Source organism: Bombyx mandarina, chromosome 10 (assembly GCF_030267445.1).
Source record: "Bombyx mandarina strain Sakado chromosome 10, ASM3026744v2".
Taxonomy (NCBI): Eukaryota; Metazoa; Arthropoda; class Insecta; order Lepidoptera; family Bombycidae; genus Bombyx; species Bombyx mandarina.
The window spans coordinates 7,616,279-7,643,534 of NC_143217.1; the positions used below are offsets into that span (position 1 = coordinate 7,616,279).

Genomic DNA, 27,256 nt, shown 5'->3' on the forward strand with positions numbered 1-27,256 from the left:
ATAGATTATAAACTTAATATATTTGAATCCGAAATATCGGACACCATTTTTCGGTCGGAATCTATTCATCATGACACTAATCATAAATACCTCTTTAAAATATGTCATCAAAACATATTTAGACATTCTGTTTAGATATTTCGGGAAAAAGGCTACCGACAAAATCTCTTCGTAACTATTTAAATAAAATAGTTTTATTCCGCAGTGAGTAAAACACTATTGTAAATTCGTTAAACATTTATTAATTAAGTGATTTTAGAGAGGAAGTCACAAGGAATGACGTTTCTAATTTCATTAACGAATAAATGTTCTGTAGGTGTTTTTTTTATCAGGCAGTCCCTTGATAAGTTTAAAATTTGCGTGCGGTGCGGTAGTGCGGTGCACCTTCCTTGAGGTGCGCTGCGGTAGTGTGTTACGGACTTTAGAGTCAGCAAAACAATTAAAATAGATTGTAATAGTCTAAGAAAAACACGTACTCAAAATACGATAACATTCAGCATGCTAGAAATGGGCTGATGGCACTGTACTATTCATATCTTTATGTTTTGCGGCAAACGACAACTTTATAAAATCAGTGTAGCAAATTTTAAAAATCGTCATAACGTTTACTTGGAAAATTTGAAGCACGAACTCGTCTTAGATTTCACATAATATCCAAATCACATCATCTTTGCACATAGCAATATACTTACTTCCTATTGAAGTATAAATTCTACAAATACATTCATACTCAACAATGTTTAAAATAAAATAAGCCAAGAACGTTTATCGATAAAACCTACTAACATTAAAATCTTCTGGGCAGCACTAAAACCGCCATGTTTTGTGGCCAGATGACGTCACAGTGGCACGAATTTTTTGTTGACATTTCATTTCCATAGGCTTCCTACTTCAGTGCGCATCATACGCAACAAACGTCATACCGTGACGTAGAGGTTAGGGCCATGCGCAAGTACTCGACCACTTCGCCGGCTCTGCGCTCCTAGTACCAAAGGTTTGTTCTCACATAACCCTTTTACTAAAGCCGGTTTATGAAAAATACTAAATGTTGCATGCAATCTCACTGTTTAAGAACTTAAACGACCTCTAAAGTTTGACCTGTATTCGAATTGAATTATCATCGAATTTGTTGTAAACAAAAAGAACAAGATTATGTGGCATTTTCGATAACAAATAGTTTATTTTTTATAATTTATACGACCTAAAGTTTTCGCTGGTCGTATTTAACGTTATTTCGTTTACATTGATTTATCTATTTTAATAGGCGAAGATGAAATAGTTCAATTTCTTTTTATTAACCGATTTATTAATTATAAATTATTGTTGTTACTACTACTTACGTCGAGCTTTAATGTTAACAATATTTTGGAAAAGTTTGTTTTTTTCCAAATTTACTTGAAAAAATGTAAACAACAAAACAAAAGAGCTTATGTTATATTTAAAATGATTAAGAATTTTAAGGTATCAGTGATTATACCCGAATTACGACCAATGAGCGAGTATTAATTTGTTTTATTTATTCTACATCTCTATCTCACACGTTTTGTTATTTTGTAGGTAATTATGTTGCAGTGTTCAGTAAGCACAAATGTTTCAAACAATATAATAGTAATAATGATGATTCTCAAAAAGCTTTTCAAAGTATTAATAAAATTATTGGATGAAGATATTGATTTATCTATTTAATTTTACTTTCAATTGGCTTTTCAAATTGAAATAAAACAATGAAGTTTTATTGAAATAAATAATATTGAATATATTAATAATATTGAATAATATTGAAATAAAATAATGAAGTTTTATTTCATACGCAAGAAAACTATAACTAGGTACACAAAAATATATATTTTTTCAGATGAAAAGCCTAAATCCATACATACTCACGAGCGATTTCTATGACGAATGGAAAACTCCGTGTAGAAAATCACAACGCCATGTTTCGCGTATCGATCGATGATAAAAATCCGTAGTTGTTAGGCCACATGGGTAAGTACAACAACCGCTCCATTTAAATGAATGTTACGGTTGTAGTGTCTAAAGGTAACCACATCAACATGAGCTCTACTGAATCATAATTTAAGTAGGTTTGGTGGCGAAGATTTTCCCACCACAATTTTTCCTTCGAATTACCGAACCGCTGTCTACAGCTCAAGCAAGATCTTCTTCTTCTCCATCGCTCCCTCATTACTGAGGATCGTGACTCCGTTTCAGCTTGTCGACTGCCTGCCTCCATCGGTTCCGGTCAGTTCCCTGGTGTGGTCATGTAGTGCAGCGCTAAGTGGTCCGTTGCTTTGCTCGGAGATCTGGTCGGACCAACATTTGGGGCTCCGGCCTCTAGGACGTTTTCCTTCTACTCTTCCAGGGACCATCAGACGCTCCAAGTTATCTACACCTCTGCGGGCAATGTGGCCAAAGTAGCGCATTATACGTTGCAGACAGGTGGTAGACAGGCGTTGAGCGGTGGGCTGTCCATGGAATCCTTTATAGGCGGCGCCAACACCACATTTCAAAAGCATCAACTCTGTTTCGGTCAGCTGCTTTTATTGTCCATGTTTCTGCTGCATGGAGAGCGACTGGAAAGACCAGTGAGTGCACAAGATGTATTTTGGTCCTATTCGAAGTATTACGATCTTTCCAAACTTTAAGCAAGATAATAAGATATCTTCAAGCAAGATAGCAGTTACAAAAATGTAATAATAACTGGGAAATCAACTTCAATGTGCAATCTGAGGGGTAACATTCTCTTTATATTGTATTTGTATATCTTCGTCAGCGCGGATCGGGTTCTCGTGGCAATGGGCTGAGACGTAACCCGAATAACACTTCTCTTAGTACACGTTAAATTCGGGTGCCTATTTATTTTTATCCCTCAGAGCGTTGACCCAATGCTTTAGTAACATCAACTTCATGTTAGAAATTTTTGAATACGTGTATAAATTCTGACAATTACCTAAATTTACTTAAATACCTGATCCAAAATAGTTTTGTAATGATGGCTTTTGATTATTCAACCTAATGTGTTTGTTTTACTTATTTAAGTTAGGAGAATTGAAACAGTAAAACAACATATTTATTTGCTAGTTTTAAATTGAAAGTATACTCGAAGGCTTATGGCCTATGGGCTATAGGGTTTTCATTTTACTCAATGTGGAGTATTTGAAAAATGAAATTAAATGAATTATGAAAAGCAATACGTAAGTCCAAAAGCGTGCACTTATAAAGTGATGTGACCAGGGTATAAATTCTGCAAGCAATTACCAATCTTTTTTTATTGCCCTTGTAGACAGATGAGTATATGGTAAAACATTCTCTTAGTAAATACGAATTAATTACGAATTTTTAAGGGTTAAGGCATATTGTAAGCCAGTCCGTGGCATAAAACTACATATTTCTGCAAACAGTTACGCCTTTCGATTTGAACGGTGAGACTGTCTTAAACTACCTACATATATATAATTGAATATGCAATTTCGAAAAGGGCACATGTCGCATATTTTGTCAAATACGTTTTTTCATATACATGTAATTTTGAGGCTTACCTACACCCATTTTATAATAATTCCAGTAATTTTCAATTGCTAATTAACACTAAAATATATCTCAAAGTTAATATTTTAAATTTTACACTGCTTTAGAAAATAATCAGTTTTTTTTTCATTTTCTGAACATTTTACATTTTCAGAGATGTGCCCTTTTCGAAATTGCATATTCAATTAAAACTTCGATTCTAAGTCCTCATCTAAAGAAATCATATTATTATGAAAATAAAACCGGCATTGCATTATTTTTATTTACTTGGTCTATCTCGTATTGCGACCTCGTACAAGTAGAGTACTTCACCATCCTGTATATTTCTGAAGCGAAGCAATAATCCGTTTCATTTTAAAGATAGCCATAATACAATATAAATCACTAGTGCCGTAATAAAATTGAGTATATCTGTTTCTTACTCTATAATGCAAGTTTTGTAGTAAATAAAATATAAAGTGTATACGCAAAACCTTGGATTTGATATACTGATATTGCGTTCCTGATGCATCCCGGCGGCGCATCGATCGGCCGTGACCATGGCAACGAGAAGAGGAGTGCGTGGGTCAGGGGCGCAGACTTTGTTTAATACGCTAACCTTCGAACGTACCTTGAAACGATTGCAGTAAGACCACCCACTTTAACGTATCTCTCTAATTTATGTATTGGTTAAATGCTGTAACTAAAATATTTTTAGATACATTGAAGACTTTTATATGAAACTAGCGGCCCGCTCCGGCTCCGCTCGGGTCTTTAACAAAAATTTCAACGATACTTGACGTTGTTTTATTTTTTAAAATAAAATAACACTTATTGCGGCATAACTACAATAGTTAGACATATGCTGTCGCGACACTTTTTGTAATTAATAATGTGTTCTACAAAGTCGTAGTACATTATTTTATTCTATCATCAATAGTTTTCGCAGGCACGCGATGTAAAGAATATTTTAGGTAATTTTTTTACATATTAGAGTTTTAGTAAAGATCCCTAATTTTTTTCAAAAAAGATTATAGCCTATGTCACTCGGGAATAGTGTAGCTTCCAAACAGTGAAAGAATTTTTCAAATCGGTTTAGTAGTTTCGGAGCCTATTCAATACAAACAAACAAACAAATCTTTCCTCTTTATAATATTAGTATAGAGTATAGATTAATTGTAGCCCGCCAATGAACTATTTGGAAAATTTTATATCATTCGTATTTGAAATAACAATTTGTTTTCTACTTTTTAGTACTATATTATTCCATATAAATATTTCAAGGATTTGGATTTGTCCATGTCGATTAAGAAGAATAAAATTTACCGTCGTCCTATGGATTGCATGTGCCCGATCCATAAAATCAAAACATTTTATTTAAACCTAATGTTCTAGATAAGGTTGTAAGGTCAAAATAATAAAATTATTGTATTCTCATTAACCTTGATACGTGCGGAAAATTTCAAGTCAATAGGACGTCTTGAAGTTCGTGAAAAATACGTTGAAAGATTGCGTTACACTTATACATCTATAGAAGCTGGTAATAAAAACGTGTTAAAACACAACACAGCCGATGTGTAGAAAATTAAACCGTTAAAGCTTATAATAAATTTGTTTCAAATCTGGTGGTATTATTAGCCCACAACGTTAGCTAACACCATATATATTATATTCCTGTCGCGAAGTTGTTATGTATTCCGGTTTTGTGACAACCATTCTGTTCCATTGAGACTTCGACAATGTCGTAAGGTCGGTGATGGCATGAACATTAAAATCTGTGGTCTACGGTAACCGTCCAGCACAAGGCGATCCGTGAGCTTGTTCTCGATGTCGACAACAAACGTATTTTCAGACGAACACCTAACTAGGAGTTAAATTTCTTCTCGCTTAATCTGATTATATCGTTTTCATTTAGCGTACAATATTATTACCAACTAGCGGCCCGCCCCGGCTTCGCTTGGGAAGTAGCGCTCGCGATGTAAAGAATTTTAGGTAATTTTTTAACACATTGGGTTACATTATTCAAGTTTCAGTAAGGATCCCTAACTTTTAAATTAAATAAATATAGCCTATGTCACCCGGGGATAGCGTAGATTTCCAACAGTGGAAGAATTTTTAAATCGGTTCAGTAGTTTCGGAGCCTATTCAATACAAACAAACAAACAAATCTTTCCTCTTTATAATATTAGTATAGATAAATGCTCTGTTTCTACAGCCTTATTAAATTCGAATCTTGATTAGACTATTGTTAATCTTTTTAATATATTGTATAATATTTGTTTAATAAGAAACTATCTTATCCTAATTTTTAATCCAAATCAATCAGTGAGTCAGATAACGTTTTTGTTCAAACCAATAAAGAAAGAAAGACCGATCGTTATTTTTATTTTAATACAAAAGTCACCTCAAGCTGCATGTTTATTTCTTATCAATGACCTTCAAACAACTCTTGGACTTGCACAATCAAATCAAAGAGTAGGTTTAGTACAATACCTATTTACCTAACGACAGTTTCAGCGTTCAAGGATGTATGAAATTGATTGAAAATAAGTCATTCATATTATTTACGCTTTAATTAAATTTTGGTAAATAATTTATTACCTACTTTCTTTTTAGGTATGGTTAATAGATAAATTACGCACGCTAACATTACATTATGCAGGTGTTAGTCTAAATCAAGCAAATCACCGACATCCTCAATCTCTCAACACGGAAGTTGGTGTTATAGCTATATAATAGTAATGGCTCACACACGTTCCATATTATTATTTACAATAGACTTTATAGAAGATATTATCGGTAAAGAGGCTTGTTTTAATTTAACCTCGTAGAAAATTCACGTGCACGTGCTTCGAAAAGATTTTGACCATGACCCATGCTCGGTCACAGGAGGGAAGCGATCAGGGGTGCGGGGCGGGTTCAAAGCGAAGGACGGCCGGGGGTTGCGGGCAGAAGGACGAGGTCGCGCCCGTGAATACGTACAAAATATATTTTCAGCGGTTTCCATGCCAACCGTTCAGGAAGAGGCATCACAGAACAATTATTAGTTGTACATGTTGTTGTTGTTATGAAACAATTTATAAGTGTTGCGAGTGACGCTCCGCGACCTCGACCAAGGTTGCGAGCCGACACTTCCCTGTGTGCTCAGCCGTTTATAACGTACGTATTCACATAAATCTATACTTGGCACACTCATATAATACCATGTGTTTAGTTTACACAATGTAGTGTAATCAAATCATATAAATACCCACGGTTTTATTATCATAAAGTGGTTACAGTTAAGAATTACAAATACATCTACATTACGACCTAATTTTTTAATTAGAAAAATTTGAGCGGAAGTGCTCAAAAATTGCTAACCCCTCAAAATGCTATTAGACTAAGATAATGTATAAAAAAACACGTTTTTATGATAAATGCAGAGATATGAAAATATAACCACGAACGTTTATCAGTAGGAAGTAATTTGCGCAACAGAAGGTTATGGTGATACTGATAACACATCGCACACCGAGGTTGACTCTTGGCATATAAGTGGATTAATAAAAGTCCGTACGAGCTATGGCGTCATTGTACACAACAACATAAATATAGATATATACAGTCTTTATTAAATCTATAATATATTATTGTATGTTTTATCTTTGTTAAATATATATTGACCGCTGTAAGTGTCCTTGTATTTTAATTCCTGAATTTTTCCTAATTCTATGACATACGTATGAATGTGTTAACATTTGAAAACGGCCTTTGCGCAGTATATGTTGAAGCTGCTTCAATTGGAACAACTAAATTTGATCCGGTATTAACGTGAAACAGTTTAATGGGCGGAGGAAATGCGAGGGTTCCATTCTCCTCTGAAGGTGCAAGGGTCGCAAGCACCTGCTGCGCTCGCGACGTTGACATTGCAAGATAAGATACGGCTATTATTTTGTCACTGCTATCCAATGTCACAGTGACCTTAATGACATCGAATGACGCGTCGTCGGCACCACGCGTTCGTCGCACTGACCTTGCGATATTTATCTAATCATTTCGCGAAAAGTATTGTTATGAGCACGATTAATAATAATGTACCTACACAAACGTGCATAAAGGGACAAAGTTGATTTGTGCGGTTTTTTTTATAGATAAACATGCATCTGTAACAAACATAATATTGAGGTCCACCTGCTGAAGGTTAGTGGTTATCTCTTGAGTTCGGACTTAGTAGATAATATGTAATTTGAAAAATAAACTATGTTATGGCACTAGGTAATCCCATAGAACTGAAGTTTGTTACAGAACTAAATAAGCATTAGAAACATCTCATCCCGGTTTGAATTTTTTTTATTTATATTTTTTTTATTAATTCTTCTTCATTCTTTAATAATTCAGTTTGAAAATCTAAATTTAAACGTAAAGAGTAATAGAAATAAAATGCTAATCATACGATCAATAACGGATGAAGTAAAGGAAAAACCAAAAGGGGAGACAGAGAAGTCCGTCCCTATGGCATATTGCAATGGATATACTGGGAAGATCGGTACTTTTTGGTAATTCACACTGACACACTAATCACTAATTTTATTTTAAAATAAGAAAATATAAATGACAGTTAGTCAGTTGAAGTCGTCGTGGCCTAAAGGATATGACGTCCGGTGCATTCGTATCTAGCGATGCAACGGTGTTCGAATCCCGCAAGCGGATACCAATTTTTTTAATGAAATACGTACTTGACAAATGTTCACGATTGACTTCCACGGTGAAGGAATAACGTCGTGTACAAAAAAAATTCATAAATTGACATACTTAATGATGTTACGAATAGTATTTTTTTTAAATAAAAGATTTTTTTTGTTAAACTGATGAATATCCAATAGATTTCGCCATACCACCCCACATCTTATACGGAGATAAAACTCAAGGAGGTTTGACGTGGCAGGTGGCCGGTTGTAATCCTCATGCCAAATCTCCATGATCTCAGAATAGTTACCACGGCTGCCCCACCCTTCCAACCGAAACGCATTACTACTTCACGGCAAAAATAGGCGGGGTGGTGGTAACCTACCCGCGCGGACTCACAATAGGTCCTGCCACCAGGAAGCCTATCATCAAATACCAGCAAATATCAGCAAAAATATCATGAAAATCGGTGTAGCCGTTTAGAAGGAGGTCCTCAGTGGCAAACACACGCACATAAGAATTTATGCAAGTTTACAAGATAAGATTAAAATAAAAACTCTCACACCATAATATAGTCCACACTTGTAACAGTAATCAAATAAATGTAATTTATTGTTTTCTTATCTTTGTTACACTTTCGAATATTTAATTTCGGTAACAAAGAAAAGCAGGAGTGATGAAAACAAAAGGTTATCTGAGTCTTGTTTATGTAAACACCTGGACGTAGCAATGTTGATAATAAGCCAGTGTGGTTTAATAAAAAATAGATGTGAGCTGCGGGAGCTCTACATGGGCTATGCAAAAATTGGACTCAGTGGTATATCTAATACATCAGTTTTATAGTCTATGGGCTTGTTATAAAATCTCTATCGATGTACCCTACTTAATAGTAATTTTTGTGTATACTATCTACATTTAAGACCTTTTGACGCTGTTTTCAGTATGCCTAATGTCTAGAGGTCAAGCAGAAATGGTTTATTTTTTAAAAAACATTACGTATTTAATTTAAATTTTTAGTTTGGCGGTCCAGTTAATTTTCTAATTTAAATTGAAATTGTCTGAGGCGTCGTTGTGACCTTATAGCCGAAGAACACAAAAGTAAAATAATGAATAAACTCGGAAGCGTAATTCAATATATTATGTATATACAAGTGATTCTACGTACTTGAATTTAAACGCTTTAACCTTGACCGATTTAATTTGTATACAAATGCATTTTCAATGAACGTTCTGGTTTAATGAAACTTTTACAAACTAATAAGTTAATTACATATAACACATTACGTCATAATAGAAAGCATTACGGAGACAGAAAATGTAAAATGACGTTTAGACTTTAAGTGTGACCTTCGTAACTCCGTCATCACCCGGAAATAATTTATAGTTGTAAACGCGTTGTTACAATTTTCCAAAGCAGGAAGTGTAAATTCACATCGGCCAAGGCAAAGCAAAATAATTATTCTCGATCATTTGTTTCACATTATTGTACACTATGACGATGTAATTAAGGTTATCGATACACGTGAACGTCCATATGTTATTTTTCCACACGATCCGATCTATTAGAAGAGAAAGTCAGAAGCGCGAGCATGTAATGCAATATTTCGATGTTTATTTTCAAACGAGACTATCCTTGAACTTTGTAAAACTTCAGCCATACAATGGAGTTCGAAATAACTATCAGTCGAGTTTTGACATTAAGATGATAAATAAATTACTTTCAACTTTTTTCATTTCATTTCTATTGACTGTTGTTTTTACTAATATTTTTTTTCGTTGTAGGTACCTATTTGGTTACAAAGTATGTAATGTTTTGACATTTCAATAATTAAGATAATAATATTGTATTATATATTTTTTGTTTTTGATAAATCGATAAGTTTACCTGAGTTTTAATTATTTTATCATTTTTACACGGAAATGTATGTTGCATGTAACACTTAGTATTCTATATGTATGTATACTATATACATATATCTACGAAAAATGTATTAAAAATTATAAAGACGGAATAAATCGATCGAGAGATAACGTATTCCATTAGACTAGAACATAGGTAAGGCGCTTCTCAGTGTCAACATAATTAATATGCTATTGCAAGGTCATAAACGTGCTTTGAGGTCGGTAGTGTTTAATTAATATATACTGCCATTGTCCGTCATTGGTTGCCAGTAGCTACCACATTACGACCTACTTACAAGGATCCATAGACGTCGAAGACAGACATATCTGATACCCGATCACAGTCTTGTTCGTAGGTGCAAATCAAGTGAGCGTTCTAGCCTAAAGAATACTTGTGTTTATGTTTGATTTAGTCGTCATGGGGTGTATTGTGACTCCACACAAGATGTGCCATTGTTCTGCGTATTTCTGCAGTATTTCTTTCTATTTATTTATTTATTTATTTATTTAATGTGTATACTAGCGACCCGCTCTCGCTTCGCTTCGGAAACTATAATTTATTATTGATTTCTCCACTATTTAATGGATGTTATTATACATATAAACCTTCCTCTTAATCATTCTATCTATTAAAAAAAACTGCAACAAAATTCGTTGCGTAGTTTTAAAAATTCAAGCATACATAGGGACTGACAGTATAGGGACAGAGAAAGCGACTTTGTTTTATACTTAGTAGTGATTCTTCTATTTCTCTGATAAATTTGTTATATTTTTATGTTGTGTTTAAGTGTGTATATGAAGATGTATGTGAATATACGAGTATATAATAGAGATTATATATAGATACATGTGTAAATTTTATATTATTATGATATAATATTGTGTACGTTGTTGTATGTGATTATACCGTGTATGTGTTTGTATATATATGAAGTATTATAATAATTTTGGTTATTTTCACATTAAGTTATGCACCTACCGCAGGATTCTCTACACCACCCTTGGTTGACTGGTAGAGAATGCCTCAGGCATTAAGTCCGCCATTGTACTTCTGTGCATTAAGTTAAATAAATAAATAAAAATGCAGTGGGGATTTCGATCTTATGTTTCAAGATCGCGGCATTCTCGTTGTGATGACCATAGGTTCCAATTAACACCAAGTGGAACGTGAGCATGTGTATCAACACGTGCTACAAAAGGCCAGAGGCCAGAGACATCCAATGCTCTACCTATTGTCATCCTTTACATCTATCTACAAATTTTCACGTAGTATAGTGATGCGAATGAATAAAAATAAAACTTGAGTCATAAGTTTTAGTTTTTGAATCAAAATTTGTTTAGCTTAGACTTAAAACAGTCCTCAGTGGTTAATAGTGGTTTGGCTGTGCCCTTGACATTGCTGATTTTCATGAGCTACGGTGGAAACTTAGCATCGGATGGTTCGTGCACTTGACTACCTTAAAAAGTAACTTTTCAAAAGTGAGTGCGTTTGTTTATTACGTTTTCAAGTTCGTTCGTTGTTAATTACCCAACCGGTTAACATGAAATTATGCGGATTAGTTTTCAGGGACAGAAAAGAACATAAGTACATTGATCCAGAAAAAAAAAACGAAATACACCAAGGATATATTCATTCAACATTGACGCGTACCTACGATATCGCGTTAAAAGCCAGTTTCCCATGAATTGTATATTATACATTTATGTGATCACAAAAACGTAATGTTAACAATAAGTAAGTAAGTAGTAGTATGTAAATGTATAAAAAATATTATTGCGCACATTTGAAAATTAAAATATATATTTACATCATCTTATCGTTTGTATAAAAAATTATTAATTTGAATTCAATAACAGGTAAACTGAATGTAAATTTAATTTGAGATTCAAGTGTGAGTTATAATGTACATATTATGTTTTACATCTATGATTTGTCTGTATTGTCTGCTTTTACTAGCTGGACCTGTCCTTGTCCTTCTGACAAATGTAACGAAATCTTTGAATATAATTTTCACAAACTTCAATACGCCTGTTTATCTTGAAAATTTTCACACGTATGTACATAAGTATCTATCAAGGACTAATGACGATATGATACAATTATTTGTTTGGACCTACCAGCCTCATCAAAATACAAAACAAAGTTTTTAGTTCGCGATGCCAATGAGTGTTTCTTAGTTTTTATTTTTTTTCTCCAACAACTATATTCATATCTATGCTCGGACTAAGTTAAATGCCAATTTTACTTTGATAAATTGAAGTGAAAAAAATCTTAAGTATGGTATCCATATCTCTAATAAAAAAATGGAAAATTTTAATCTTGTTTTTGGTTATGAATGGAACTTTTTTAAATTTTACTTTTAACAGTTAATAAATGAATTTGAATGCTTAAGTTATTGTAGAATTTTAAAGTGCTCTACGCTTATGGACTTGCCCAAAATAAATTACGTGGTTTGCCTTTTGAGGCAGATAAAATTTATATTCATGTAAATTGATCGAATCTTGACAACTTGAACAAATGTGTAATTTTCAAATTACGTAATATGAAATTCCATAAGAAGAGAACACAATAGAAATACGCACCTAAATCGGGGATGGAGCTCGACGGTTCTTCGAATGATGGAGGCTTGAGGAGACGTGGTGGAGGTGGTGGCGGTGGCGGCGGTGGTGGTCGCATGCATTGAATGACGGAGTGCGTCGGAGCAAGAGAGGGTCCTGCCAACAGGACGGGCGCGCGGAACTCCTTTCCCGGAGGAGCCGGCAGTTCTAATCTTCGCGCCCCGGGTAACATCTCGATCTCATATAATCCTTCCGGAGGCTCACGCTTAGGTGACAACTTCGGATAACACTGCATAGTCTTTAAATATTTATCAAAACAGCCTTAAAAAGACTCGAAATACAAACTTTCCAAATAAAACAATCAAAAGTGTTCACAAATTACGTTATTAATTTCCTTAATAAATATAAAGGAATATTAAATTGAATTTCATGAATGTGCATTTGTTTATGTTCTCATCATGTGCGCAAGGGTGCAACACTAGTAGAGCAGTCGGTACTCGTAACTCGTAGCGCGTATCGTGCGTGCGCGGCGCGCCGCTCGACTCGCGGGACTCGTTCGCTCGCCGCGGCCAACTTTCTCTCACTGGCGTGGCGGGCGGCCGCAGTCGGACGAAAGTGAATCTGCAGCGTGCGTCCCTCGCCCTCTCCCGCCCTCAGGTGGCCCTGCACCGCCCGCCCATCGCTGTCGTCGTCGATGCGGCTGCAACGCCCATCCGACATAAACTTTAACCTTAACTCTGACCTTTGACAGAGTACACTGCACTCGAGGCACGCTACATACATCACCAAATTTTCATTATAATTATCTATCTACCTGCTTTGTGCCATTGAATTGCAACACTCAACATGTCGTCTTCTCGCATTAAAACTGTACAATCTCAAAACTTACTAAATTTTACAGGAGAGTATTTTAAAGGTTTAACATATGATATTTTTAATATTAATCATCTTTGCAACATTTATTTTTTAGTTTTGACCAGTTACATTATCTGTCCTTTAAAGTAAGATAAAATTACATATTCATTTTGTTAATAATAGTCAAAATACAGGTAAACAAAAAAAATATATACTAAAACTAAACTACGCTCTTTTGACGATATTTATGAAAAAAATACTGGTGATACCAAATGATTCCGAAAATTAACTCAATTTCGAATATTTTTGGAAATTGTACACTTTTAATTCGAAAAGACGTATGTACGAGTATGCTAAAAGTTCAAGGTTAAGAATTCGTAAAATTTAATTATTTGCCTTCTGTTACAGTTAAACGTTGTGAGCATGCACGAATCTGTTTCACGACCCTTCTTATTTCTACCTCAAAGTGATCGTGCTATCGGAACTAGAGGCTTGGCTAGTTGATGGTAAAACTTACTTAAATACAACAGATACTTTGATTTTATGATTTTCGTATAGTGCACAAGTTGCCAACATTCCTATTGCGTTGAAAATGAGCTTAAAGTATTTTATCCCCATGAGCGACGACTGCTGCTGTGTACATCAATGCGAGAGAAAAAGTTTACTAGTATTGTGAGTAAAAAAATTGCTAAATTTACGTATTAGCTGTGCTATGTTTTAGAACTTTTTATCGTGAACGCTTTTTTTTTTTTGGTTTTTTTTTTTTTTTGTTTTTTGTGAGGAGGAAATCACCGGACTTCCGCCCTCCACATCGTGAACGCTAACGCGGTTTTTTTGCACTCAAGAAACGTAAATAAAAAATTTTCATACATATACGGATTTCATACTGTTTTGGTATGTTAATATTCCAGTACCCCCCCAACCACTACGTATGCAATTATAAAAAATAAACATTTCCAAATATTTATTTTCACTAAATTGCGCAATTCTAATTCGGTCACTTCTAAGTTCGGAGATAGATAGTCATTATCACTTCCGCGAAGACATAGGGCCGATAGAGATGGACGATCGATCCTCCGTGGACATCGGGGCACGATCACTGATACCAACTGATAACAATCTCGAAGATAACACATCTACTGGACAAGCGTGAACGTTTATATGCCTAAACTCGAGCGAGTTTATCGATTTAAGATAGTACACGATTTTATTATCGGCTCCGTGATGTGTTCGAAACGTTTCGATCGGTAGCTTGAAAGCTTGATAACAAATTGAATCAAAGTTAATGGAAAATCTTTAATTATTTTCCAAATTACGTGCTGTACTTAACAATTATTAAAATGTATAATAAATAAAACAATGTTACGAAAAATATTACTGGTATGGCGTCTTGTGAGCCCGAACCGATAAGTACCATCCCCTACCTATTTCTAGCATGAAGGAGTAATTTGCTTCGGTGAAGTTGTCGTTGTAATGTTATCTGAAACTTACTACTCATGTCTCAAGATCGGTAGCGGCATTTATTTTGTTGATGTCTATAGGCTCCGCTAACATTTAACACCAGATGGGTCATGAGCTCGTCCATACGTCTAAGCAATAAATAAATAAATGTATTACACGTTCAATCAGTCATTCGTTTCTTATATTCGGATATCAATAGTCAGTGTTGTAATAGATACTTAAAATTTGCATTTTTGCATTGTTCTACAATATGTATAATATATATATATACAACAGACCGGTGTGTTGGGGTGGGTTAAAGCAAAATAGAGGGTATTAGGAGTACGAGGCTTTTCTAGGAGGGGGGGGGGGGGGAGGTGCAGTAGCAGGGTGCGCCGAGGTCACTGCCACCGGCCGTCGACGACCGCGCCTCTGCTAAAGTTCACTTAAATTTGGCCACTAGTTACAATGAACTCAACTTTAACAAAAAAGCATCTAAGAATTCTGCAATGCAATTTATTTCAGAGAAAAATCGCCTGAAAAACTTTCTAATGTTTCCTCTCTTCTATTTGTGGTACATTAATGAATTATCGACACATAGTTTTATAATTTTATCCATAAAAATTATTATTCATAAATCGGACGTTAAAAAAAAAAGAAACGAGATATAGAGTTCTAACAATTCGACAATTGCCGAAGGTAATATTTTTGTTAAAAAACTCAAACTTGAGTTTCTCGGTAAACTACGATGCCTCGTATTTAGGAGTGAAAGTTTGAAGGCATGGTAAGGGCACCGGGGCATCGCAGTGGGGTACGAACGAGCCAGGGTGGCGGAGACAAACCGACTGATGCTACCGCAATACGCATGCGCCTATGCAACTACAGACAGACGTAGTTAGCCTTGCATTTACACCGTTATGTCGTAGTAAATAAATTTAATATTAAAAAATATCACAATTTCCAAATTTGATTATTTTCAATTTAGGACTCCCTTTGTTATGGGTACCAGAGACTGATAAACATACTTATATATGTTTAAATATATATAGATAACTAGCGACCCGCCCTCGCTTCGCTTCGGAAACATTAAAACACACATGAAACCAAAAAAATTAAATTAAAAAAAATTAAAAAAAGTAGCCTATGTTCATCAGGGACAATGTCGGCTTCTAATGGAAAAAGAATTTTTCAAATCGGTCCAGTAGTTTCGGAGCCTATTCGAAACAAACAAACAAACAAATCTTTCCTCTTTATAATATTAGTATAGATAAACAACCGACTCAAATGCCCCTTGTGAGAATCGAACACACGACCCTCGACGCAATAGTCAAGGGAGCTACAGCACCACCGCGTCAGATAAAAATTACTACCTATTTTCCTCCTGGAAACTACTGCAAAGGTTTAACATCAACTCACTTAAAGTGATAACTCTTCAGCGTGAGTATTTAATGTTTACCCTCACGTTACGCTAACAGTTCCCATGAATTAAAACAATCAGCTTGAGGTTTGACTATGGAAATTTTGTTATCTGAAGACTGGGACAGCCATTATAAGCCAACAACGCAAGTGAGATTCCAATATTATGTCTTAAGGTGGGTATTATATAGGGCACTAAAACTGGATTCCACCTAGAGCTACCCAATCACATTTGTAATGCATAAGGTATGTTCCGTTCTTCAAATCGTAACTAGTGATTGTTTCGCGGAAAAAAACCGGTAGAATAGTGACAACCAATCGTGAAGACTCACAATAACACCGTATGTAAATTAAAATTAGTACGCAATAACATAAACATTTTTGAAAATTAAAATATCAATATTTATAACGCGGTGGTAGGACCTCTTGTGAGTCCGCGGCGTTCTGGCGTACAGAAGTAATGCGTTTCGATTTGAAGGGTGGGGCAGCCGTTGTAACTATATTTGAGACCTTAGAACTAATATCTCCAGGTGGGTAGCGTATTTACGTCGTAGATGTCTATGGGCTCCAGTAACCACTTAACACCAAGTGGGCTGTGAGCTCGTCCACCCATCTAAGCAATAAAAATAAAATAAAAAAGGCGTCGACATAAAACGGTGTAAATGTATTCTGCAACTGGCGCGACCTTAACGATCGATATGCATCGGCGGGACTCATTTCTTTTTCCCAAACTAAAGACTTAAGAAAACCGATATAAAATCAAACTTTTTCGTTTGAAATTCAGGAAATATCATTTCAACAGTTTAAGATTAATGGCAACGATTTAGGTACGAATATCACCACCAAAAATATAATATTTGTTAAAAAAATTATCATACAACGCCAAACGAGCTATTTCTAAACCATGACTGTAACTAGCGCGTTATGGTATCACTGATACCGACGTTCACCTTTAAAAAAATAATTAACGTTAAAATATTCTCAGCTTGAAGTAGCTGTCCTAGTACTTTACTGAAGAAAATAGTTTTTTGACATTTAAAAATAATATGCAAACAAAATGAAGCATCATAAGAATATTTATCGTAAAAGAAAAACCCAAGAGTTTGTTTCGACGGTTCGTCTCAGGGTCCAGAGGTTTTTCCTCAGGCGGTACAGAAAGAGAATTCGGAGATTCAACAAGTAAGTTATTATTAAATTAATAAGTATTACATTTAAGTTTATTTTTAATATTATTTTTCTAGGGAAATTGTTTCACCGAACGAAGATTAATAGATTAAATATAATCACTAAGTAAAACCGGAAAGAAATAAGTAGGCAATTAAAAAAAATATATTTTAAAAATATGTTTCAAAGGTAGATTACAATGAAATTTAATAAAATAATTCTGGTGCACGGTCGAAAACGCCCCGCTGTACACGTTGCTAAGCATTCACGAAATTCAATGAACCTGCTTCGTCTGCAATTCGAACAAACCTTGAACAGTGCATCAACGACCATTGAGGGTATCTGAATGTCAGCTTTTAGGTCCAAGTCATTGAACCCAAGCCTTGGCGCTGCACCCTTTCTGTTTGGTTCAGATCCATAAATATTAATGATTTCACGTGAAATTTCTTAATTTTTTTAAAATGTTCTACTTAATATTAACATAAATACACCCGCTTTTCAATTATTAAAGATACTATTAAAATTCCCTTAAAAGATTCTACATATATGTATATATGCTGCGTCAATTACATAGATGAACAATATATTAAAATTGGATACTTTTGTCTATTTCTTCATGCGACGTCTTTTCAGTACTGATGATTTGCCATTAATTTAGCAAATTTGTCTTTATCGTGTTTTATTGTCTAAAATAATTTCTGGAGATGGGTAAACGAGTAAACGCTCCATCTAGGGTTTTAGTGGTTAATCAAGTCCATAGATCGCACAACGTGATTGCCACCACCCCCTTTGAGACAAGAGATCGAAGACTCACTTGTGTTATATAATGACTGTTATATTCTTCAAACAGTATAGCATGACTATTTAGCGGCAAAAATATACAGAATAATTGTACCTACCCGTCAAAGATTAAAATACAATATAACACGCATGTATAAATGTCAGAAGTATTTATTATAGCCGAAGTTTTACTTAAAACAAAAGAAAGTTCATATAATATTTTTTAATCGACTAAGATATTAAATAAAATACAATTTTTATTAAAAATCATGAGAGCAATGAACTAGTTTATTAAATTTCTGGTATTGGTCTGGGTCGACGGGCGTAGGGATGAACGGGTGAGGAGTGGGGTGTTCAGCACGCGCCAGGTCCCCGCTGTCGATGACACCGCCCGAGGACAGGCTCGCCAAGGTCACAAGGCCCAAACACCAGCCCTCCCTAATCCCTTTCTTTACCAGAAATCAAAGTAAACGTGGATAAAAATGTTATCCGCTTACGAAAGTTTCGAGAGCCCTGACGATCCCTTCGCTAATAGAAAATTTACTTTTCTATTTTAATTGTTTTATTGTTACATACAGTACTCAGTTTTATATTACACGAACGATTATTTTTCTGTAGCTGACCTCGTGCCTCAAATTAAATTGGCGACATACGCTTTGCTTTGTCAATGTGTATGCCGCCAATTATAACTTAAAATCAGGTAATTTGCGATATAGTCTACCACACTTTTTTGACCCGGAGAAAATCACCGGCCCCCCTCCCACGTATCACCATCGCAATAAATCACGCTTCTGTCTGTCGCTTGATCATCAAATTACCTATAACGAACACTGGAAGCTTGTTACTGGTCTTTAAAAATATTCATAAATTAGAGGGACATATATAAGTAATTTGCTCTTGTTTCCCAACGAGGATTGAATACGCCTATCCAATTGTAAATAAAACAATGCTCAATAAACAATGAACGAGACATTGTGAAGGCCCACATTGCAGGTTCAAGGTTTGCAAGACACGGAGCGGTCGTTATCGCACGCTCATTGCAGTAACAACGCTCCACATTATTGAACTCCAAATAAATACAATTAAACTACTTTTGCGGTTAAATCTTGTTTTTATTATTATCATTACATAATTTAATCGTTGAATATGAATAAACCTTTTCAATAATTTACGGCTTTAGTGCTCACGTACGACTAAGGTGTTAACCGTCGACATATTCTTTAATGTTTTATAACACAGTTTTCAAGCGAATCATTATTCCCCAAAATTCCCTTTTACGGTTGGCAACGGCTTGTCTCTGCCCCTGGCATTGTTGAAGTCCATGGGCGATGGTAACCACTCACCCTCAGGTGGGCTGTATGCTTGTCTGCCTACAAGGGCGATAAAAAAAAAAGAGGCGAGTAGATAAATAAGGCAATAGACAAAACTCTCTATTCACGAAAAAACAAAACCTAAGTATTAAACTTACTAATCTCATTTTATTTGAAATGCACTAAAATAAAAATTTTCAAATCACATGTACGGAAAATACAGATCAGATAATAGTGTTTTTCCAAACACTGTTTCCAGGACTTGAATAAAATTAAACTGAGTACATTAACCCCGCCGAAACATGTTTACCGTCTTCTTTCAGGTCAATAGCTGTTCTAGAACGTTGCTGTGGGGGCTGCAGCAGTCTGATGCTCTCCACTAGTTAGGGTGTAAGGAGGGTTATAGTGCATCGTACGAAAGGGCAACTGCAGATAACGCAGGACCCAGACAGTCAACGTCCCGATGCATTCCCGGGCCCCGCGCCCCGCTCTGCACACCGCGCGCTCCATCGGGAACCCGTATCCGGCGAGCCACGCAGCACGGTTTTTGCAACGTTGCCATTACCAATCCAATCAGTCTCACGACAATTCGTTGAGATAATAAGAGCGATTACACAGCCATACTTGAGACAATAATTCGACGAAGCGAGCAGTACTTTCCGTGTTTAACACGACTTATAATTAATTATTACTTTAACAGCTTATGTTAGTGTGAACTATATCCAATCTAATTCGTTTTTTCCTTTATGCTCCCTTGGACTTTTAAAAAGTAGAAAATTTTACATATGTATTAAAAGTGATAATTGAAGTTGTTCAATTCCAGTTTCCAGATTTTTATGACGCTGCATTTAATTATACCAACTAATTTTCTAAAAAGTCGGAACCTGACATAAGATTTGAGCTTTGTATTCATCACTTGATACTTGTGCAAAAAAAACTATTCAATTCAACATATTAATTTAATATATTAGTTAGAGTAATATAGTACAGTCATTAGTAAGTATCCTTTAATGAATAAATACGGGTTCCAGATTCGATTATCGATAGATCACAGTGAATATCTTTCTCCAACATTTTTCCCATTTGAAGTCTAGAGGTTTATATTTTAATCTCGTGTGTGCCAAAATCTACAATACAGGACAGGAACTAGTCTTACACTGAGTCTGAAAATTTTCACTAACAATAGGTTAAGTTAATAATTTTAAAGTCGATAGCAAATTTTCTGTAATTAGACTTCATCTAGTGCGAAGCTAAAACCGAACTGGTCTCAGATCGTTACATTTTCAGAACTTAACACAAAGCTTAATGTAGAAAATATATGTGACAAAAAAATCTTCGAAAACGTCAGTCACTGTAGAGATTTTACTCTTCGAAATATAATTTAACAAATAGGAAATAGGGTCAACTGATAATAATAGATGCTGATGATAGCATTACAAGTAGCGTATGAATGTATTGTTGTATTGTGTTAAGGAGGACAACCGACATATTATTATGTACATCCAGATTTCTTATTGTCATAAATGTGCTCTACAAACACTAATCGTGCCAGTTCATAGTATACCTTCCGACTATATATAACAATACAATTTTGATTTAATACCGAAGTTAATATGTATCGAGTCGTACACTTAGCTAATTAGAGAAATTGTTGCGTCAACCACAATGCGTTCTTTTTATTGCTTAGATGGGTGGACGAGCTCACAGCCCACCTGGTTTTAAGTGGTTACTCGAGCCCATAGAGATCTACAACGTAAATGCGCCACCCACCTTGAGATTTAAGTCCTAAGGTATCAAGTATAGTTACAACGGCTGACTCACCCTTCAATCCGAAACGCATTACTGCTTCACGGCAAAAAGAGACAGGGTTGTGGTACCTACCCGCGCGGACTCATAAGAAGTCCTATCACCAATAAAGTCGTCTTCTTCGTCGTCGTACGTCTTACCATTAGGCCATTAACGCTCCACGGACGTACGAATAACATTTTTCAGACGTCAACCTCAAGGTAGTTGGTGGGTGTCACGTCGTTATGTTTAAGAGCTCCGGTTACATTTTCATAGCCGCGCGGCCGTGAGACCAGCAAACAAAAAAATCATGAAGACGATCATGAAATAAAAAATGCGTTTGTGATCGTCACCTACCCGTTTGGGCCTCACAGAATAATATTTGAGCATCAGTAAAGTCGTCCATTTTTTGAGACCGTGGGTGAGTTTTTTTTTATTGTCAAGAAAACGTTCATATTAACCTTTAAGTAGATGAAATTTACTTATTTACAGAATTTTCTCCGGTATTCGCGAGTCGCAGACATAATTAAAAATACTTTTACGGTTTAATCTCGCGTTTTCTATTGTCATTATATTATATTAGTTCAGGCGTTTCGAATTATTTAGTTTTCATGGTCACGGCCGACTAATATAAGGTCCTATTCGTCGACATTTAAATGTTGCTCCAAATTACGTTTCAATTTTTTATCAGAACTAATGTAATACCAGTAGAAAACGCGATATTAAGCCATAAAAGTACCTTTAAATATTTTGTTATTATTTCATAGCAACGCCAACATCTTTACGATTATTATATTAACGAAACAGTACCGAAATCAAACAATAAAATGAACTTTCACTAACTAGGTTCACCAAATATTTTCAAGAGCCCGCCAACCAAGAATACCAAATCGGAGAACCTTAACTATTTCTATCGACAATATTGAATTCCCTTGAAACTTTGGAAACGTTAATGATCTCCAAATACCCTCATCTATCTAAAGAGGGATACTTTGTATTATCTTTTATAAAATAGGAACTTTCAAGGCTTTTCATTTGATGAATTATATAATATATGTTTTAAATACCACGTACTGAAGCTTTTAGAGAACTATGTACAGAATGTATGTAGTTAACTGGTATTTAGGTACATAAGTATTTAGGTACACAAGCTAACAACAGAACTAGTGTAAAATACACAAAATACGCTCTTAATTGCATTGTATAATGACAGTTCCATCCTTCAAACTAGAGTACATGACTCTTTCACGGCAAAATAGGCAGGTTGATCCAAATTAGAAACCAATGTCGAAATATCAATTTGAAATTGTGCGAATATGATAAAAACACAAAAAAAAGTGAAAGAAAAATGATTATATTGTAAAAAAAGTGTGGAGTGCATGGTATCAGTAGTTATAAATATTTTATGAACAGATATGAGTAGAAGCGTTATTTTGATAATATCCTGAAAAGCACCCTGGATTTTCTATAAAAGCGTATTTTGTTAGGTTTTTTAAACTATTATTTACTTTTTAATAAATTGGTAGTGTTCAAAAGCTTTTTTTCATTTTACGAAATAAGCTCGTGTTATTGTCGTGAGCAGGCATTTCGTGTAGTAGATCAGCAGAGGCTGCGCGGCTCGTGTCAAGGCCGCGTCCTCGACCGTGACCGCGGACGCCCGCCGCGCCCGCTTCTACACCCACGCTGCCTTCCTCCGAAAACATTTCCCTTTAAGGCGCTGTTTGATTCGACTTGACGATTCAAATTGAGCTCTTCATCCGCTTTTATTCATTAACGATGAGAAGGTGAAAACAGAAGAGAAGAGAAGAGGAAAACAGCACCGATAGCAAACCGATAAAATATATAATATTTTTTTTCCTATCTCTGCTGATAGCCTTGAGAGGCTATTTCAGCTTCACCATAACGTGTGTAGGTGAGCTCACGGGGCTCAAACCGGAGTGTTGCTAGCACTGACCCTAGCAAGACCAGTGCTTTTTAGAATCTACCACCGGATCGGAAACGCAACCCACTGAGAAGATCCCGCGAGGAACTCAGTGGGCTGTGTCTATGGGTTAATTCGCTCGTCGAGCCCTTGACCGGTGCTTGTGGTGCCTAAAAGCACCGTTAATAGATCGTATATAAATGTTATAAACTAGCAACAACTACAGTAATCAGACAACGGATACTCTTGAACTAGTCGTCGTGGCCTAACGGATAAGACGTCCGGTGCATTCGTGTTGAGCGATGCACCGGTGTTCGAATCCCGCAGGCGGGTACCAATTTTTCTAATGAAATACGTACTCAACAAATGTTCACGATTGATTTCCAAGGTGAAGGAATAACATCGTGTAATAAAAATGAAACCCGCAAAATTATAATTTGCGTAATTACTGGTGGTAGGACCTCTTGTGAGTCCGCACGGGTAGGTACCACCACCCTGCCTATTTCTGCCGTAAAGCAGTAATGCGTTTCGGTTTGAAGGGTGGGGCAGCCGTTGTAACTATAATTGAGACCTTAGAACTTACATCTCAAGGTGGGTAGCGCATTTACGTTGTAGATGTCTATGGGCTCCAGTAACCACTTAACACCAGGTGGGCTGTGAGCTCGTCCACTCATCTAAGTAATAAAAAAATAAAAAAAATAAAAAATTGCCTGCTATTTACTCAATTGATTGCTGAACAAGCTCACGGCCCAGCTGACACATGAAGCGACAACCGGAGCCTCAAGACAACGTGAATTCCATAATTAAAACCGGCGGGCATGATTGCCTTCGGGCAACAATTGACAGGATTCTAGTATCTACCCGTGAGAGATTACTACACGCCCAACCACTAGTAAAGCTTAGTTTATCAGATATGCGTTCTCATCATAAAAAAAAATCGAAGTCAATCACCAACACAACTTCTTCGTCGAGTTGTGGAATTAGAGTCAGTAACCTCGCGCCCTGGTCTCGCATTACGTGAAAATAATTTGTTTTCATTTCTTAACATGATGATTCAACTATGTGCTTAGAATGTTCATGTCGGTATTTACAATGTAATAACATACAATATAGGTATTCAATATGTTTCTCTGACTTAAAATAATTAACGTGTGTTATATTAACAGTTTTTTTTTTTATAAATTGTTCTGTAATCAGGAACGATAACAGAAAATAGCTAACCAATAGATTTCGACACATTATTTATTAACAATTGTTGATTTCTCGCCCAAAATACAGGTATGAAGTTAAACGTGTAGATACAACAAAACAAAACAAAAATTAAAGTAAAATTGTAAATTTATAAGTATTCGCTTGAAAGTAAAGAAATATAGGTGAATATACCTATAATCGGAAGAAAATACGACGCAGCTGCCCTTGAGCTGTGAGGCGTCCTTCGGAGCCATTGAGATAGCTGTTGACAAATACGAGCGCTCGTGGCTACGTCTAAACTCGCCTACCGGTCCTGGCATAGCTGAAACGGCCTTCAGAATACCAGTTATCCTTCCATCCTATAAAAAATTAGGATTTTTTTATCCCCCGTGGGATCAAGTGAATCAAATCAAAGTGATCGCAAAGGAAGGCATACGTATCGGTAAAAACAACGGGAGAAAATCATGACGTCACCGTAACAAATCAACCCGGCTTTAGTTAAATTAAATATAATAGCCGGCAAACTTCTTGAGCATTTGTTGACGTAGTGGGGGTAAGTTCGCGCATGGTACACTCACGTGCAAAAACATTATTTACTCTGCGTCATAATGCAATTAAATTATTAAAATCAACATATTTTTTATTTATATATTTATTAGAACATCAACAAAAAATATAAGTTAATAATTGTAATAATTTAATCTTGGGGTAAAATAGATATTCCTTCTATTAAGTCAAAACTATAGCTGTTGCCAGGTCTTGGTTCAGTTGAAGCGAAGCTGGTATTTGTAAATTTTTTTTCGTTATCATAATCTTGACCATCATCATCATCACTGTTTTGATCACCCGAGTCGCTATCATCGTGATGAGTCGACATAGGGCTCATCGGTGTAGTTTACATCTCGGTCGGTTCGGTCTTCTTTTTTGTCTATAATTAATTATTTTTTGAAGATATTCGATTCGTAGTAATCGAATATTACTTTTTTCAATTACCAGCTTCCGATTATTTTCTGGTATTTTTTCCATCTGAAGCCTAGCTCTTTCATAATTCGTCGTAAACTTCATTCCGAGCCATTAAAATTTATATCTTCTTTAAATTTTTCGAAGCCTTTCTACGGTACGGAGTTTCGCTGCTTTTTATGTAGTTATTATGATTACATCTTTTTATTACAGATTGAACGAAACTATCCATTCCGGTAACTTTCTTCTTCCCTGATCTTTTCTTACCCGGAGTCCGAAACACGGCGAGCAAGCCAGAGCCTTTAGCTTCGTTAATAATGCACCTAACAGTACTCACTGATGTTTTTGTTGCTTCCGAAGTCTGTTTTACTTTTTCCATATCATTCTTCCCCTGTTTTATAATGAAGCAATATACGTCGTACACAATTTTTCTACCCTTTCTTTTGAATACTACACCAGTTTGTCGCAGCATAGTGTATTTTTATAAAAAATCAACAAACACTCAACAAATAGCAATGGCAACAAAGTCAACAAGCAATTATAACAAATAACTTAACGATTAATAACGATAGACTATTCACTGTACGCAAGCGTACATTAGGGAGCAAGCGGAACGAAGGCGCGGTGCGGGACGCAAGGTTCGACTGATCTACCAATAACGCGCTCGATACGATTTCCCCTGCCGTCGCGCCTCACCCTCACCACCAAAGTGATCTAAAATTCGGTTCTGCGCAGTCAAGGTCATTTGCTCAAGAAGTTTGCCGGTTACTATACCCAAAGTTCAATCACGCTCGCAAATGAGCCACGTACATATGTGTGCGTCGCTTAACGATAGTCAGTGTGAATGAAGGTGCTTTATTTTAATTTTGATGACAAGAGCGTCTCAGAATACTAAAAACATAATTGCTATTCAGTTATAATTCCATCATATAGAAACTTAATTATAAACATAAATCAATAAATGTAGTTTAGATTTTTGTAATATCTTTGGGGGGTTATTTTGAAATTATAAGTTGTTCGACATTTATGATGCTTACAATATTTTATATATTTTATATCTGGAGACCTTATTACTTTTAACTTCACTTCTTAATTAAGCTGCGTCAATTTTAAATGTTCTGTGGAACGATGTAATCAGTTGTGTATCGGCATCTCTCTCAATTGTGCATCTCTAGTTAACTAATATTTTTAACATAGATTTTGAATGCAAAGTTTTACAGTTTGTTCCTTTTGTCCAACATCGTAAATATTAATTAATCATTGAAAAATTTTCATACAAAAATATGTATTAAATTCGTTGTGAACCGTAAAAATAATGCAGTTTGTATACCTGAGATGAAATTATACTTAAGAGTACAATTCACTCTACTCATTAAAATCGTAACAATTTTATACAAATCCTAATTACAAAACAGCATGTAAAAAATATTGTACAGAATAAAATGAAATCAGATAAAAAAAAGGTTATTAGTAAAGTTGAAATTACAATAAGATATACAGATTACAATACAAGATACAGGAGTATCTTCTTTGGTATCTGTAACGCTATTATAGATTGCTCGAATGTTCAGTAAAGAGAACGCCCACGCCAAACCATACACGTGCCGCTCTGAGGTCATGTCACGGTGAAGGCCGAAACGCCGAACCAACCTTTCCTGAAAATAAGGATCCTAGGCCGACGACCCCGGAGGAAATCTTCCAGGGAATCTAACCTTGACCTTTACACGCGCACGCGCTTTACGAATTATTTAGTACGTTTAGTACCCTGACCCTGTTATGAAAGGATCTTATGTACATT

The 27,256-nt window shown here is 35.5% G+C and overlaps 1 protein-coding gene and 1 long non-coding RNA gene across 2 annotated transcripts in view; one reads left to right on the plus strand and one right to left on the minus strand.

The window, feature by feature from the left end:
- Eip75B (Ecdysone-induced protein 75B) overlaps positions 1-13,262 on the minus strand; it is a 123,448-nt gene extending 110,186 nt beyond the window's left edge. Inside the window, exon 1 of the mRNA XM_028171537.2 lies at positions 12,661-13,262. Coding sequence (XP_028027338.2) covers positions 12,661-12,931 — 271 coding nt within the window. The 5' untranslated portion in view covers positions 12,932-13,262. The remainder of the gene's footprint in view (positions 1-12,660) is intronic.
- A 3,910-nt stretch (positions 13,263-17,172) lies between these two features.
- On the plus strand, positions 17,173-20,255 carry LOC149502193 (uncharacterized). The gene is made up of 2 exons (XR_016323614.1): positions 17,173-17,526; positions 19,925-20,255. It is a non-coding gene; the product is annotated as an uncharacterized LOC149502193 (long non-coding RNA).
- Positions 20,256-27,256: the final 7,001 nt, after the last annotated feature.